The 16,359-nt window shown below is 53.6% G+C and overlaps 4 protein-coding genes across 4 annotated transcripts; 1 reads left to right on the forward strand and 3 right to left on the reverse strand.

Annotated features, from left to right (window-relative positions):
- The first annotated feature begins 1,703 nt into the window (after positions 1-1,703).
- BDZ83DRAFT_426633 (importin-beta domain-containing protein) lies at positions 1,704-5,547 on the forward strand. Its single transcript, XM_060503011.1, has 5 exons — positions 1,704-2,121; positions 2,226-2,692; positions 2,757-2,941; positions 2,999-5,169; positions 5,222-5,547. The coding sequence occupies exons 1-5, from the start codon at positions 2,064-2,066 to the stop codon at positions 5,392-5,394; spliced, it is 3,054 nt and encodes a 1,017-aa protein (XP_060370230.1). The 5' UTR covers positions 1,704-2,063; the 3' UTR covers positions 5,395-5,547.
- A 791-nt stretch (positions 5,548-6,338) lies between these two features.
- On the reverse strand, positions 6,339-7,366 carry BDZ83DRAFT_747800 (uncharacterized protein; the record flags this gene model as incomplete). Its single annotated transcript, XM_060513505.1, has 4 exons — positions 6,339-6,491; positions 6,577-6,964; positions 7,035-7,112; positions 7,200-7,366. The coding sequence occupies 4 exons, from the start codon at positions 7,364-7,366 to the stop codon at positions 6,339-6,341; spliced, it is 786 nt and encodes a 261-aa protein (XP_060370231.1).
- A 3,700-nt stretch (positions 7,367-11,066) lies between these two features.
- Positions 11,067-11,611, reverse strand: BDZ83DRAFT_603418 (uncharacterized protein). Its single transcript, XM_060507226.1, has one exon. It carries the CDS (start codon positions 11,323-11,325, stop codon positions 11,116-11,118), a length of 210 nt encoding a protein of 69 aa, XP_060370232.1. The 5' UTR covers positions 11,326-11,611; the 3' UTR covers positions 11,067-11,115.
- Positions 11,612-12,387: 776 nt separating this feature from the next.
- On the reverse strand, positions 12,388-15,162 carry BDZ83DRAFT_567111 (uncharacterized protein; the record flags this gene model as incomplete). Its single annotated transcript, XM_060503924.1, has 2 exons — positions 12,388-15,066; positions 15,112-15,162. The coding sequence occupies 2 exons, from the start codon at positions 15,160-15,162 to the stop codon at positions 12,388-12,390; spliced, it is 2,730 nt and encodes a 909-aa protein (XP_060370233.1).
- Positions 15,163-16,359: the final 1,197 nt, after the last annotated feature.

Below are 16,359 nucleotides of genomic sequence, written 5' to 3' on the forward strand. Positions count from 1 at the left end.
CTATCTCCCTGAGACGCGGTTGCATCCCATGGGATACTGTTCCAAAGCGGGAAATGGACACCAAGACAAGCAACAGCACGTACGCAGTATCGTGACACGAAGTTTCTTCGTCTTGGGATGATGGGCCATCGTCTTGTCCACCCAACCGGTCTCTTGTCGTGATAAGAGTATTGGCAGATGGCATTTTCTTCCAATGTCGGTTCATGTCTAGACGGCAGCATTGTAACAGAAGGCGAAATGCCGCTCTGCGTCAACTACAGAGACAGGAGGAACGCATTGCGCACTCAGGGGCTTGAGATTGAAATCCTGAATCCGTCGCAACCATGAGAATAGAGGTTCACGGCCCACCACATTTCAGCCTAGCCGGGATTGTCTGTCACTGCCGTCTGACACCCGCCATCGACAAGGCGAAAGAAAATAAAGGGTCAGTGTTGCTTTTTGGGACGCAGTTTGAAAGAGGGAAATCATCAGGCAGGAAACATGGCAATGTCTAACAAAACTCTTCACGTCTCGCTCCCGCTCTTCTTTTCCCGTGATCAGGCATCAATACAAAACCCGCATTACAAAGTTGGAGACGCCTTCCCGTACGCAGTACGGGAGGCATTGTTCATTGTTGTGATCTTTCAGAGCTGGAGGAACCCGCCGGCAGCCAATCATCTCGAGCGTTTACATCACCGTGGACTTGTACCTTCGAAGCCGCGCCGTCTCATCAGACACGTACATCAGACACACGCACACACACACAGACATTTCTTTCTTTCCAAGACAGAAGACAGGCAGACGGACAGAAAGCCAAGAGTCAGAAACAGACAAGCAGCTACAAACTCGCCCGAGTCCCTTTCCCCTGCCCGCCTTACGTTAGTTCATGAAAGTAGCCCGCCGCTGCCCAGAACTTACCTTAGAAGCCATCCGACGCCTTGTGCGCCAACAACAACCCGCTACACGTCAGGCCTGATCAGGTAAGCTCAGTCAATGCCTTAGCAATACCTGAAGGAACCTGCTTGGAAGCACCCAGCAGTACCTCCTCGCCTTGCCCCGGAGTCCCATTGCGACACGAGGTACCCAGCCTAGCCCAGCCGGTGTACCTCTTGAACTTTGGTTCCTGTCCCCTTCCTTTCCCTTTTCCTACTAGACCCTTCACTACCCTCCCTACCACGCACGTCTCAGCCAACTTTCCTTACCGTCCTTTCAGTCAGTCAGTCATTCAGCACTCACCTCAGACCGTCGACCCTTGCGTTTTTGACTTCCCGTGGTTCCTCGACCTGACTTGGCCTTTATTCCCACGCAGCAGCAGCAAGGCCAGCCCAGCCCAGCCCAGCCCAGCGAGCGCACACGCAGTACGAAATACGCACCTCAGTACCTACGCCTACGCAGCCCGGTACATACCTTAACGCAGCGACGCCCACACCCGCACACACGCACGCACACTTCCACTGCCAGTACCTTACGCCCACACACGCCGTACCGCCGTCGCCGTGGCATGCCCCGCCATTTCGAGGCAACACAGTCGACCCGCCCAAAATTTTGTCTTCACCACCCGCACCGCTTTCCTTCCTCTCAACTCCTATCCCGCCTTCGCCTCGACATCACCCCGTCAATTCACCCAAGATGGACACCACGGCGATTCGAGGCCTGCTCGCGGCCAGTTTGGACCCCGATGCCGACACGAGACGGCGGGCTGAGATTCAGCTGAAGCAGGTATGAACACGAGAACTTCTCTCTTTTTGCCTTTCCCAACCGTCCTCCTTTCCCGCTCTCGCTTCCTGCTGGCCCCTTCTCGTGTCCTGAGAGATCCCGCCCCCTCCCCCACGAATGGCCCCTCCATGACTGCGCCAGGGACGATCCGCACTACATCGCACCGCACGCACATATACAGATGTATACAGCATGGACGAGATGCATACCTATCGGCCACACGTCTTCGCACCCTCACGGACCTGCTGCCCGCTCCAGGTGCCCGGCATCGGGTCGGACGGGGCATAGTCACGGAGTCACCCTTGATGTTGGATTTGCCGGCTGACATATTTGTTCCTGCCACTTAGATCGAAGAGCACCCGGGGTTTATGGACGTTCTCCTCGAGGTCCTTCAGAACGAGCAAGACAACAGTGTGCGACTATCAAGTACGTGGACAGCTCCTCTCGAATCCAGTTGCCCCCCTACCCTGCCTTGCTCCCGTATGGCTTCACCCAGCCAAGCAGACATACTAAACGGTCCCTCCTCTTAGCCGTTATCTATATCAAGAACCGCGTAAATCGCGGATGGGAAAAGTCGGACCACAACCCGAATGACACACAAATCGCCGAAGATGAGAAGGCGCGCTTCCGCGACCGCCTGTTGCCCATCATGGCCGCCTCTCAGGGGCTGGTCCGGCAACAATTGATCCCCGTCCTCCAGCGCATCCTGCATTTCGATTTCCCCGAGAAGTGGCCCAACTTCATGGACTACACTATGCAGCTCCTGAACACGAACGATGCCGCCTCCGTTTTGGCTGGTCTGCAATGTCTTCTCGCCATCTGCCGCGCCTACCGATTCAAGTCTTCGGACGGCGATAACAGAGTCCATTTCGACAAGATTATCGAGGCCAGCTTCCCCAGACTGTTGGCCATCTGCAACGAGCTCATCGCGCAAGAGAGCGATGAGGCTGGGGAGATGCTCCACTTGGCCCTCAAGGCTTACAAGCACGCAACCTGGGTATATACAAAATCCTCCTCTTGTTGTGACTGGCTTTGTAACGTTTTGGCTGACACCGTCCTAGCTCGAACTCTCTGCTTTCCTTCGCGCCCAGCAAACCAACTTTGGCTGGTGCACCGTTTTCCTCCAGACCGTTTCAAAGACTATTCCCGCCAGCGCCATGGCCGACGATTCATATGAGCGTGAAAAACACCACTGGTGGAAGGCTAAGAAGTGGGCGTACTTCAACTTGAACAGACTGTTCATCAGGTAAAAATCGGCCTGCAGTCCTTTTAGCATTTCGAGGACTGGCTAACACTGTAATAGACACGGCAACCCCCAATCCGTCACCAACACAAAGGACGAGGACGCCGTTCGTTTTGCCAAGGAGTTCTCCGCCACGATTGCGCCTGAGATTCTTAAGCACTACTTGGCCGAGATCGAGAAATGGGTTGCGAAGACGGCCTGGCTCAGCAGACCCTGCCTGTCATACACTTTGGTTTTCCTCGACGAGTCGGTACGCCCCAAGGAGATGTGGAATCACCTGAAGCCTCACCTGCAGAACCTGGTGATGCACTTCGTGTTCCCCGTTCTTTGCCTGTCCGAGGAGGATATCGAGAAGTTCGAGGACGAGCCCGATGAATATCTTCACAGGAAGCTCAATTTCTACGAAGAGGCCTCGGCTCCCGATGTTGCGGCCACCAACTTCCTCGTCGGCCTGACGAAGAACCGAAGAAAGCAGACCTTTGAGATCCTTAAGTTTGTCAACGCCGTGGTCAACGAGTACGAGCAGGCGCCGGAGGACAAGAAGAATCACATCGCCAAGGAGGGTGCCCTGAGAATGATTGGCACGTTGGCGCCGGTCATCTTGGGCAAGAAGAGCCCCATCGCCGACCAAGTCGAGTACTTCCTCGTCCGCTACGTTTTCCCCGAATTTACGAGCCAGCAGGGATACCTGCGCGCGCGAGCTTGCGACACAATCGAGAAGTTCGAGCAGCTCAACTTCCAGGACCAGAACAACCTCCTGACCATCTACCGCCACATCCTCGACTGCATGGCAGACGTCGCGCTGCCCGTGCGTGTCACTGCCGCGCTTGCCCTGCAGCCTCTCATCAGACACGATATCATTCGTACCAGCATGCAGCAGAGCATCCCTACCATTATGCAGCAGCTGCTTAAGCTCGCCAACGAGGCCGATATCGATGCCCTTGCCAACGTCATGGAGGATTTCGTCGAGGTCTTTGCCACTGAGCTGACGCCATTTGCCGTTGCCCTTAGCGAGCAGCTGAGAGATACCTACCTCCGCATCGTCCGTGAGGTTCTGGACAAGAACAAGGACAATGGTGAGGATGAGTTTGGTGACTACCTTGACGAGAAGAGCATCACCGCCCTCGGCGTTCTTCAGACCATTGGCACTCTCATTCTCACTCTCGAGAGCACTCCCGATGTTCTGCTCCATATCGAGGCCGTCCTCATGCCTGTCATCCAAGTTACTCTCGAGAACAAGCTGTACGACCTGTACAACGAAGTCTTTGAGATCATTGACAGCTGCACGTTTGCTGCCAAGGGCATCTCCCCCACCATGTGGCAGGCTTTCGAGCTCATCCACGCCACTTTCAAGGCTGGCGCCGAGCTCTACCTGGAGGATATGCTGCCCGCCCTGGACAACTTTGTCCAGTACGGAGCTGGCCAGCTGGTGCAGAAGCCCGAGTACATTGAGGCTCTTTTCTCCATGATTTCGGATATGTTCAACGACAACAAGGTTGGAGGCGTCGACAGAATTTGTGCTTGCAAGTTGGCTGAGGCTATGATGCTGAACCTTCGCGGCAACATCGACAACTACGTCTTGCGTTTCATCGAGTTCGCCATGACTGTTCTCACTGCTCAGGATGTCAAGGTCAAGGCTTATAAGATCCACCTCATGGAGCTGGTCATCAACTCCATCCACTACAATCCCATTCTCACTCTCCACATTCTCGAGACCAAGGGCTGGACCAACCGATTCTTCAGCTTGTGGTTCGGCAGCATGTCCAACTTCACCCGGGTGCACGACAAGAAGCTGTGCATCGTCGCGATTGCGGCTCTGCTCAGCCTCAAGGCCGACCAGGTCCCTCAGAGCATTGCCGTTGGATGGCCGCGCTTGCTGCAGGGCGTCACCGAGCTGTTCAAGACGCTGCCTGCCGCTATGAAGAACCGCGAGGAGGCACTCCGTGACGACTACCACCTCGACGCCGGCACCTATGACTATGGCGAAGAGGATGAGTGGGCTGAGGATGAGGCCAACTGGAACGTCGAGGACGAGCCTGAGGAGGAGGAGACCAATGAAGGCCGCGATGAGAGCACCGCGTACCTTGAGTTCTTGAACGAGGAGGCTCAAAAGTTCAGCCGTGGCGTTGACGACATCGAGTCTGAGGACGACCTTGGAGAGGACAGCGTTTTGCTCGAGTCTCCCCTGGACAAGGTGGACCCTTACCAGCTTTTCAGTGCGACTTTGATGAGTAAGTTCCAGGCTATGCCGTCTAATATGAACAAAGGCTAACCCCCGAGCAGAGATGGAGGAGGAGCAACCTCAATTCTACCAGTCCCTTGCGTCACATCTCACCGCCGAGGACCAAGCCGCCCTGCAGGGCGTCATGCAAAAGGCAACCGAGAATGCCCAGGCTGCCCAACTGGCTCTTGCTCAGCAACAAGGTGCCGCCCCTGTCAACGGTGGTGCTAGCTAAGAGCCCTACCGGAGATTTCATCGATGACCGAGCCGGGCCCCTCATCCCGCTGTGAGGATCGTGTCAAGAGTATAGTGATCTCTGACCGCCCCAGCTCAGACCTTATGAGGGAGACGCGAGATGATCCGAAGAGCCACTTCCGCAACGCAAAGTCGGTGGATAAGGCTCGAAGCTGCCAACTGTCGATGTGGACGAACGGCTGCAGGAAAGACTGATGAGGCAAAGATTTACGATTACCCCATTCCTAAAAGATTACGAGAGGTCCAAAAGGAAGAAGATCTTCAAGAGCAATAGAGCGTGCAAACGATGGCCGGAGGCCAGCTGGATATGAGAGGGAGGTGTATGGAAAGACTGAGTGGTCCTCCGCCAAAAAATAAAAAACGCAGCCTCCCCTGTCGTCGGCAGTTGTGGAGGAGTGAGCAGGAGGGAGGGGGGAAGACGGGACTTGTTGTTGCTGCTGTTTCTGCTCGGATTTTCGATGGGCGCCACAGAGGATGTTCCGATTGTCTTCGTCTTGGCCGTCTTTTTATTTCAAACCGGCGGCAGGCATAGCATCGTACGGGAGGCCCGCGTGTTGTGTGGATGTATAGCTCATGATGCCCCAGGTCGTAAGTAGTTAAAAATTCCCCAAACCCAACAATTCAAAAATCATTTCAACAAAGACTTTGATCCTTTGTTACGTTGTCCTAAGAGTGAAGGGATTGTAAAGGAATGTGGCTGTTCAGACGGAAAGGCTATGTCTCCGAGCTTGTCTTCCTTCCTTTCAATGCTGTCCTATCGACCTCGGCGAATTCTTTCAAAGCATGTCACTTGCTAAAGGGAGGGAGGTGAGTGCAATGATTGGGGAAGAAGGTACTTGAATTGTCTCAGAACTAAGCATGACCCATTTCGAGATGGCGGTTCCGGCGGCAATCCAAAGCGCTAGATCACACTAACTACCTTACTCAAAGATCCCTCATCTCATGCGGGGTCCGCGCAATCACTGCAATCAAATCCGCCATCAGCATCTCGATTATGAGCCTGGCGCAGTAGGCAACCGGATGGGTGCAGGTGTAATGATAAGAATTTGGTGCAGATGTGGGGATCATCATGACAACCTTTTTGAGGAAGGGAGAGAGAGAAGGTCAGACCCATGTTATGTATGTTTACTTGGAGAACGCGTTAGTGTCGCAGAAAACTTACATTCAAGGATATCGAAAGGCACACAGCCGCCACACCACAATTGAACAAAAGCCGATATTTGACTAGGCCGCCGACAATAAGCTCACGCTTGATGATTATGAGAAATGTTGTGTCGAGCACAATGTTAACTAGCAGATCGATGACTATATCCAGCCGAGTCAAGTATCTGTTGAGAACCACGGCCAGCCGAGAGGGGTCTATTGTAAAGACGACCCTCAGGGCAATGTATGCGAGGTTGAAGACGCCGATGAGGACGAGCAGACCTATCTTCATGTATTTGACTCGTTGCTTGTTGTGCATGAGGAGACCGAGTCTGTTTGCGAGAATCTGGGGGGCGAGTTGGGTTTGTAGAACCCAGCTGATGGCGTCCGCAATCATGGAGCCCATGCTGATGTTGACTAGCATTTAGCAAAATAGTAGGTGAAAGTGAGTTGGGGACGTTTTGGCCTTTTGCTTACTTGATTGTAATGTCTCCGCGGAATAGTAAGAAAATTATAATCGCCTGTGTGGCGTTGGCGGAGAAGAAAATCCATACCCTGGAGTGTGTGTGTGTGTGTGTCAATTTTCCCTGAACCCCCTCGAAGCCGCGCGGTACTGGGTTGTCCTATGGGTATATGACTGACATCCAAGCGTAGATATTCTTGAGAGAGTTTGTCCTCGAATAGATTACGAAACTCTGCTGGACGGCTTTTGCAGAGGTGAGTGCCAGCAGACCTATGCAGACGCCAAAGTAGAGGGCAGGAGTTTCCGTGGTGTCGAACCCCCAAGCCGACGCTCTTTTTGCAAGCATGATGGAAATTGAAGAGAAAGAAAAGAGTTTCCGAGGTTACCAGGGGATAGTCGATAGCCTTCTCCTTGACGATGAGAATTGCACAAGCGGCGGGCTTCCTCATGCTTGACCTTTTGTCTCTTGGCGGCATGGTTGATGGTGTAGTAGCAGTGGCATTGCGATGTCGATCATGAAATTTCGAACTGCTAGGGCTTGGCGTCCACTGGTGTTGAAGGGCTACTTACTTGCTTTTTTCTTTTCCCCCCTCTCGAGATGTAAGTCGCGGTTTCATTGAAAACTCAAGCCATACTAAGCTCTCTGTCGTGCCGAGATTACATTGATAGATGGCTGGCAGAGACACTTTGAAAGTACTAGTACGCTGTGAAAGCGCGCCACCTTTCTGACTATGATATGACGATCCTATCTAGGGGTACTGGATTGGACTTTCAAAGTTCATGCCAAGTATCGTGACACCTATACTCGAACTTGAAGTTGGGTGACGACGGCAAATCCCGGAGTCAGTATATTTCTTTCTCAAGTGTGTCAAGTGCCGTGAAATGTCACCAAGATACAGGACGCTTTGGACCTCTAAGCTCGAGGAGGATCGGAGTGTTTTACACATTGCGTCGGCTACGCTACGACTAGCGGTGACAATCTCTGGATAATTCCGTTGATACTAGGGATCTGTCAGTACTCAATGAATAGTATTGCTTTGCTTGAATTGGTGGTCTAATCGGTAAGATCCTAGCCGTAACCAGGCGGCTGGTACAAGTATGAAGGGGGCTTGCTGCGGGCGGTGGGATCCGGCAGTAGTGGGAATCTGGAATCTGATAGATCGGATAGGATCACGAATTCTCTGATGGGTGTGGTTGCATGTAGTTACGAAGGCGGTTGGGGATGGTTATACTTTCGTTAGTTGAGGGTGTGGCAGGTGGGTGACAGAATATGTGGCCCATCGCCATACTCGAGAACCTGAGCGATCAGGGCGTCTGACTATCTGGGCTTTTTCGGCTGTTGACTTTGAGTGGAAAATGTCCACAAGGAGAACGGGAGGTCGGTTGTTGGTGAGCGGCTTAAGTTGGGCCATGAGAAATCTGGGGAAGATATTGAATATCACCCACATAGATGCAGACATCTGGAAAGCGGACACCAGAGAGTTTTATTCTACACTACGAGAACCTGTAGTTTGACCTCGCATTCTGTTCAACGTCAGTCGCGGTGAACCTGTGTCGTCGCTCTCCAGGTATTCAAGTACAGGGTGGGACAGGTGTTAAATGAAGCCGAAGAGTTCTGCTTGCGTTAGTAAATGCTTCATTTTTCTTTGGTGAAAGATCGGAATTTTTACTGCGGAGGCATTTAATTGTCAAAGTCTCATGAAGTTTTGTCCTTGTTCGAGTATTCACTCAGCTCTCTCCTCGGTCGTTGATCTGGCAGTAGTACTGCTTTGTGATGAAGTTTTCAATCGCACCTCTTCTCAACGCCGCTGGCTCCTCTCATTCTACCCATTGCCTCTCGCAACGCAACAGCGGCCTAACGGAAGTCAGTGACGAGAAGCAGGAGATTCATCAATCGAAAGAGAAACAGCCTGTCGATGACAGCTCCTTCTGGATACATTTGACGCACGGCAGGAAGGCACAGCGAAACGACAGATAGAACGACGTCCTTCTCGCCCGACAACTCTGACCACTCCACACCAGAACATTCAGCAGGGCGAGGTAGATCATATGGTAGTTCGCATACATACCTTGTCTTGAAGCCCGAATCCTTCCCCTCTACATGAGAAGCATAATCTCCGGCGAAGCATAAGATTTACGCCTTTGTCACTCGCGACTCACGACTTCCCTCGGTCATACCCGGCTTCTCTGATACCATACCAGGAATCGAGTTCTTGCGAATTGTCAACAGGTCGAAGTTCCTCCAAGAACCTACCAATCTTCTTGCCATTCCGGAGGAGAAGCCCCCGAATACTATGATTCGGAATTGGTCTTACCCAAAAGGATTCGGAAGGCAGGACCGGCCAGAAGCCGCTCCTTCTTTCTCGGTCCCTGGTCCTCTTCCTTCTGCCTTTTCTCAAACTTCGGAATCTGCGACTTTTCCTTTTCAAAACCATTTTCCGCACCTCAACCAGAGTACATCAATGTCCGCAGGTATATCCTCACAGCAGAGCCGAATCACGCCTGTGACGCCTGTGACGCCTGTGACGCCTATGACGCCGCAGACAACAACCACAGCACCTCCTCTGGATGTACGGTATTCGCCTTCTACGTCTTCGTCTTTGTTCGTCGAACCTGGTAGATTCCAGACAATCTCTCCATCGGCAGCCTCTGAGAGAGGGACACCACAGCCGACTGTCCCGTCTCGACCTACGTCTGCTGGCCAATTGACAGCCAAGCCAGACCAAACTTTACTCGAGAGCGTCAACAACAACAACAACAACAACAACCCGCCGCAGGCAACTACAGTTTCACTGCAGCGCCCTCCAGCACAAAAACTTACTCAGGAAGAATCTATGTCTTCCTTAAAGCCCAACATCATGAAGGTCAAGCCATACACTGGTCAATCGATCGTTGGCTGGAGGAAGTGGGCTAAACGCTACAAAAATCCCGCTTACAGCAAGTATCCGGCCTGTAACGAGGCGGTCAACACCCACATTTCCAAGGTACTCTGGGACTTGGAAAAGAATAAGCCAAGAGCACTTAGCGATCAGAGAGTATACGGCGATTTCATGAAGGACTGGAAGGAAACCCAGTACAGGCAACGGCCACCTTCGGCGCCAATGATGGAGTCGATCCGACTCATCAACAATGTCAGTCTGCCGCAGGACATCGTCACCAAACTCGAGATTTCTGGCTGGGATGCGACGAAATGCTGCGACCCCACGTTGCCACACGCCGAGAAGAAGCTTGCCAGAGTGCCGCCCAATCCGAAGCGTTCCTCCGAGGACCTGGGATCCGAATCAGAAGACAATCCGGAGGAGGTTCTGGCCCAAGCCAAGCAACAACAGAGGGGGTCTTCAGCTGACGACGCCATCTCCTTGATCGACGATCACGAATATGATTATATTCAGCCCTCCGGCCGATCTTCCCCACAGGCTTCACCTATTGCGAAAGCTGCAATCACCAGTCCCAAGAAGGCTTTGCCGTGGCTAACCAATTTCCAGCCCCCAAAGCCGCCACCGGTTGTTACAAGTCAGCACGAGGAGTCAGAGGCCTCAGCGTCTGCCAGTCGTCATCTCCAAGGCATGTCTGGTGTCGAATCTGAGCAGGCTTCGAAAATAGGTGGCGTCGCCAAGTCTGCCGAGCAACTGACGAAGTTGACCAACTCAGTCCATCAAGACGTCAACTCCTTGTCCAACAGGCCTCCAACTCCTTACTCCTCCTTCTCCTCCTCCTCTTCCTCCAAAAGCGGGAAGCGAATTTCTACAAAGGACCTTCGACGAGCTCTGCACAAGGTCAAGAAGCTAGACGCTCTCTCGGGCAAACATACTACTCAACTTGAAGACCAAGGTGGTCAGCTCCTCGCCCAGACACAGAGACTAGATAACATTGAGCGCGCTGTTGGAGAGCAGGTTGGCAATTCCTATAAATTTGCTATGGAACTGGAGGCACACACAACTTTCCTCAAGAAACAAGATCTAGCACTTGCACAGCTCCGCAAGGACAACCAGGCCTTGCGGGCGTGCCTCCAGGACGTGATATTCCCCCTCGCCCAGGCCGTCAATGCCATGCACAAGTCGGCCAAGAGGGACAAGAAAACGCTAGAGGCAAATGCTAAGAGAGCCAAGAAGGAACTGGAGGATTTTGAGGCTGCGGGCAGGAACGCCGAGGCTGTGAAGCGAGGTACCCGGAATCTTGGCCAGGTTTTGCGGGTTCACCAGGGCGATGGGATTGACATGGATTGATACCATCTTGGACATGCTGGTCGGCGTATTTTGGTCTGAAGGGAGGACACTTTTTACTGGGAGATGGTTTTTGGAGCATTTGGCGAATTTGGAGGGTGTCTACTCACATGAGAGGGCGGAGTATATGCATCATCTCTCTGGGTCATCAACAGGATCTGACTGAAGAGAAAACATTTGACCTCAGTCGTGGAACTAGATCCATCGAACTAGATAGACTCGTACGCATCTCTGCTTTCTCGGGTACTCAAATACAGCGATGACTTACATGGTCTGGTCCCTTGCTTGTCTCCCTGTGATACTTAACCAGTGAAGTGACTGATAGATATCAAGGGTGTAACAATCCCAACGAGAGTGAAGCCCAAGGATCTAGTCACAGAGGCACCTAGTCTCACGAGAGCCTGATATGACAAGGACACAAGCAGGATTCGATAATATCAACAAGACAAACCAATGAGCCTTGGAAAACGTTTGGATTTGAGTTGAGGTTAAGGGCAAAGGTAGGAAGAACCAAATAGACCCCTCTCTCGCCGTATGACCGTAATGTAAAATAAAAATAAAACCCAGGACTCCGTGAACAATGCAAAGTCGGAGAAGATATTGAAAAAGGCCATGGACAGTTTCGCGCGCGCGCGATCCTCCGCGCTCTCGCAACGGCGCAGGCCCAGCCTCCCGGGACACCAACGATCAAACGGGACAGAAAGAAACCCGACTTCAAGACCTCTGACGCATGCGATGATGATGATTCCGCGTTTGAACGTGTGTACCCAACCATCCATACCTGGATCTATCCGTCAAAGAATAGACCCAAACGTTCCCTTCACACGTGTCCAGCCCCTTCAACCTCCATCCGGTCGGCTGTATCCCCTATTCCTCAAAGCCCTCACGAATCCATTCGTCATCGCATCAACGTCCGTCCCAACTTTGAATGGCAGGTCCAACATTTGCAGCTTTCATCGCATAATTCCACCTTGGTATTTCAAAACAACCATAGAACTTTCGTGACTCTGACATCATTTCGTTTCATCTCTCTCCGAACCCTTTTTTCGTAAACAGCTTTCTGGCTCACTGATAGCAAACCATGAAAAACAAAAATCGATCATCAAAAAAACGCATTTCATTATTTTTCCTTTTATCGTAGAGTTCAGTTTTCCTCGTCATCTTCCTCAATCGGTGCCGGTGTCCGTCGCTCTGTACGTCTCTTTGGTCGTCGATGGCGTGAACTGCTAATGTTACTCGCCGAATCGTCAGGGGCCAGCTCAAAGTCGTCGCCTCCCCATTCGCTGTCGCTGTTGGCGTCGTAGTCGCCTTGCGCCCAGCTGGGCCGTTCGTAGCCTGATGACTGCGAGTTGCCGGAGCTCGGATTGGGCAGGACATCGATCCGCCGGCGGCTTTGAAGGCTGTGCATCAATCCTGCTCCGCGGTTGCGCAACGCAGTCCGGACGACTTCGGCCCTGAGGTGAAGGGCTTCAAACGCATCCTCCAACGCCTCCATACCCTGGTAGATTTCTCGCTCTACCTCTGCCAAGACGGCCATTTCCATTTCTTCGTCTCGTGATACTGCCTGCTTGTTGGCCGCCGCGGATGATGCATTGCTCACAAAGGACGCAGGTGTGGCGCCGCGAGAGTAGGTGGAGAATGGTGTAGTGTTGCGAGATGCTGAGAAACCTGGGGTTCCTCGCACGCTGGGGCTCATGGTCCCTGGCCGAGAGGGGTAGTAACCGCTTGCAGGGGTGGCACCACGGGATTCTGCTGTGGGAGTATCGTCGCCATCTGCTCCGGACCAGAGGAAGCCATCGAATCGTCCAGAAGTCAAAATCTCCCATTCTTGCGTGTTAATGTCGGACATTGTGACTAGCAGATCGTGGGTATGGGGGTTCTTGACGAGATACATGGCAACCTCTGCGTCTCGGGGTACTTGTTGCAGTCGGTAGAGACGCTGTAGAGCCAAGCCAGCTCTGACAAGAAGATCCGGACGAGCGCGGTGCAAGGGTGTAGGAGCCCTCGTTGCCGGCTTCGGATGGTTAGAGCCAGCCAAAATCGCATTAAAATACGGCTGGTCTTCTGGATCCATGTTTGTGAGAATAGCAAACGTGAGTGTCTCGTCGTCTACATCTTGGGGCGGCGGCGCGGTGGTCTCTCCGCACGTGTTGAGCCACTTGTCGACGGCTCCCCTGACCTTCTTAGACTGCCTAAGGTAGTGCTCGCGGAACTCCTCGGCAATATCAGGGTCGATTTTGACTGGCGAGTCGGGCCGCGGTGGCAGCTCCGCCGACACTTCGGCAGCATTGGATCCCAAGCTGGCCAAATCAAACGGTGGCCACTGTGGAAGATCAATGCGACCACTAACCCATTCGAGGACCTCTCCCCAGCCGAGGCCACGGTGTTGAATATCGGGGCCTCTTTCACATACTACACAAGTGCATCCATGCTCAGGAAGCTCTCTGGAAAAGACGTTTTCGAGGCGGTCTAGAAGACGGCGAGCCACAGATCGATGGCCAGTCGCAACTGCTACGGAGCCGTTGCGGTTGAGAACCGAATTGTACTGGTCCAATAAGTTGAAAAAGGGTGCGAATAAAGTCTGCGGGCCAACCAGGGGTGGGTTCGATGGCCGGGCGCCATTCTGGCGAGGCAGAACAGAGAGGAATGTTTTCGGAATTGGCTGGATCAGACCGCCGTTTTGTAAAAGGTAGTCCACCCGCGGTGCTTCCTGTACATCCAGGGCCGGGGGTGGTGGCGGGGGTGGAGGGGGCCCCGTTGGGGGAGGCATGTCAGTCATTGGGGTGGCTGAAGGTGTGATGTCGTTTTCGGGGTAAACCTGTGGAGGGGGCCCCGGAGGCTTGTCGCTCATGGCGAAGGGCGGTGGGAATGGTGGTGCTTGCGTAGGAGTTCTAGGAGACGAGTCCTGCAGGCTTTCGGGAGACGAGTCGCCATCGTGATACTCTGCACGTCGGCTTTTCTTGCTCGAGGAGCTTCGCTTCGAGGAAGATCGAGAAGTGCTCGGCTTGATGTTCAAGCTTTCCTGGACGCCAGGTGGAAATGCTGGCGACTTGACGTACGTCGCCTGACTGCTAGTCTTTGACTTGAAGCTCACCCGAGACTTATCGTCGGCTCTGGAGCCGGATCTCGACAGACCACTGAGACGCGAGCTCGGCCTGTCTTCCCGGTCTCTCTTGGATGTCTCACCGCTAAGTCTTGAGCTCGAACGCTCCTCGCGCACCTTCTTTGACGATTCCTCGGGGGTGGCAGATCGTCTCTTGCCCGACAAGTCGGTCTCGGGCGGACTAGGCGGCCTCGACTCCTTTTTGGACGAACTTTTGCGCTGCTTTTCGGAGTGATCGACGCTCTGGGATCGCTTGAGTTCGCTGTCGCCCAGATCGGTGGCTTCGGGGGTGAATGGATCGGCCCTTCTCGTGGCACCGACGCCTGATCCCGAGACGTCCTCGCGACTATTGCGGACGGCTTCCTTGCTGTGAGCCTTGCTGAAGGTCGGGTAGGGAAGCGAGATGCGGTCAGTCGAGGCCGGACCAGTCAGCGAGGTCCGAGACATTTCGGGAATGAGGTCGGTCATGGAAGAGGAGCGATCGTGTCCGCGGTCTCTCTCTCGGTCGCGGTCTCGTTCTTCGCGGGTGCGGTGGCGGCGGTGGGAGTGGGAATGGACGTCACTGCCGAGGCCGCTGCCGTCGGCGATTTTCGATTTTGAGGAGCGGGAGCTCACGCGGTGTGATCGGTGCTCTCTGTCTCCCTTTTCTCTGTCGGATCTGCTGCTGCGCTCTGATTTGCTTCGGGAAGCCTTCTTCTCGGTCTTTTCACTCTTCTCGGCCTCCTTGCGCGGGCGCATATCCCCAAAGTCGGGGAGGTTGATGACTCGGCCATCAGCGTCGACATCGACCTCGACGTCACGATCTTGGGAGGACATGGCGGAGCATGGGTGCGTAGCCCGAGAGAGCTAGCCGAATTGCTGTGCTTTGCTGCGGGGATTTCTTTCGAGTCGTAGTAGTAGAGAGGTTGACGGTGACGGCGACTGCGACGGTGACGGGGTCGAGTCGAAATGCCGTCGGCGCAACGAGTAAGAGGCAAGAAACTTGACCGACAGCGAAGCTTGCCAAAGAGGATGGTGGTGGTGGGTAGGAAGGTTTCTGGGAGCCCAAAAGGCAAAGCGGACCGTGGTTCGAGGTCCAGGGTAGGATGGTTCAGTGTGTTTGAGTTCCAAGTTGTCGAGAAAGCTGGCGGGAAGAAGGAAAAGGGAACCGAAGCAGGCAGGACCTGGTCTGGGGTTTTGCTCACCGACCCTCGTCGTCTTGAGCAAAGAGGGCGGGAGTTGTCACAAAACTGGAGAATTTCTGGAAAAATGCGCACCCCTGACTTGGACCGAACGGTAGGTGGCGGGGGAAGGATCCGTTTGGCTCGTCGTTTGCTGCGTCTAATGTTTGGAGCGTCAGGAATGATGCGGTTTAACTTTTTTTTTTCGAGATGTCGTCGTCGGGTCGTGGAAGGCAGAAGATGGAAATTGATGCAAGAAGGACGAGAGAAGTAACGAGACGGGAGATGGATGGACGCTCCCAACCGAGGGAGTGAATGAGTGAGGTGAGGTGAGGTGCACACTTCACCTCCAAAGTCATGGGTGCAGGCAGGCCAAAGCCAGGCGGGAGGGATGAGTCCAAGGTAAGGTAACCTACCGGTAAGTGTGTGGGAAACGGGAGTGGAAAGACGGGCGGTTGCAAGCAGTTGACGAGCAACGCAGCCGAATGTGATTCGATCAGAGGGGCAGCACCCCCCTGTAAGGCGTTGAAGGGAACTGCGGCGGGTTGGTTGGTACTTTGGGTACAGGTACAGGCAGCCCACACTTGAGTCTCTACCTTGGGTTACTGCATCTATGGATATCCGTACCTACGCTACCGCTTCTTGCATGCCTCACAGCGTACGCAGTAAAGGCGAAGGAGGGGGTGGAGAAAAATAACGGGGAGATGGATGTCAAGGGAAGGCAGGCGAAGGGTGATTTAGAGTACGGAGGAGGCGGTGACACATGTCCTTCTGCAGCGCATTATTCACTGATTCAGTTGAGGTCAGTGTCGAGTGAGTGATTTGGTGAGGAGGTGTCCGTACCTTGAATTGT

Source organism: Colletotrichum acutatum (genome assembly GCF_030867785.1).
Source record: "Colletotrichum acutatum strain CBS 112980 chromosome Unknown BDZ83scaffold_8, whole genome shotgun sequence".
Lineage (NCBI taxonomy): Eukaryota > Fungi > Ascomycota > Sordariomycetes > Glomerellales > Glomerellaceae > Colletotrichum > Colletotrichum acutatum.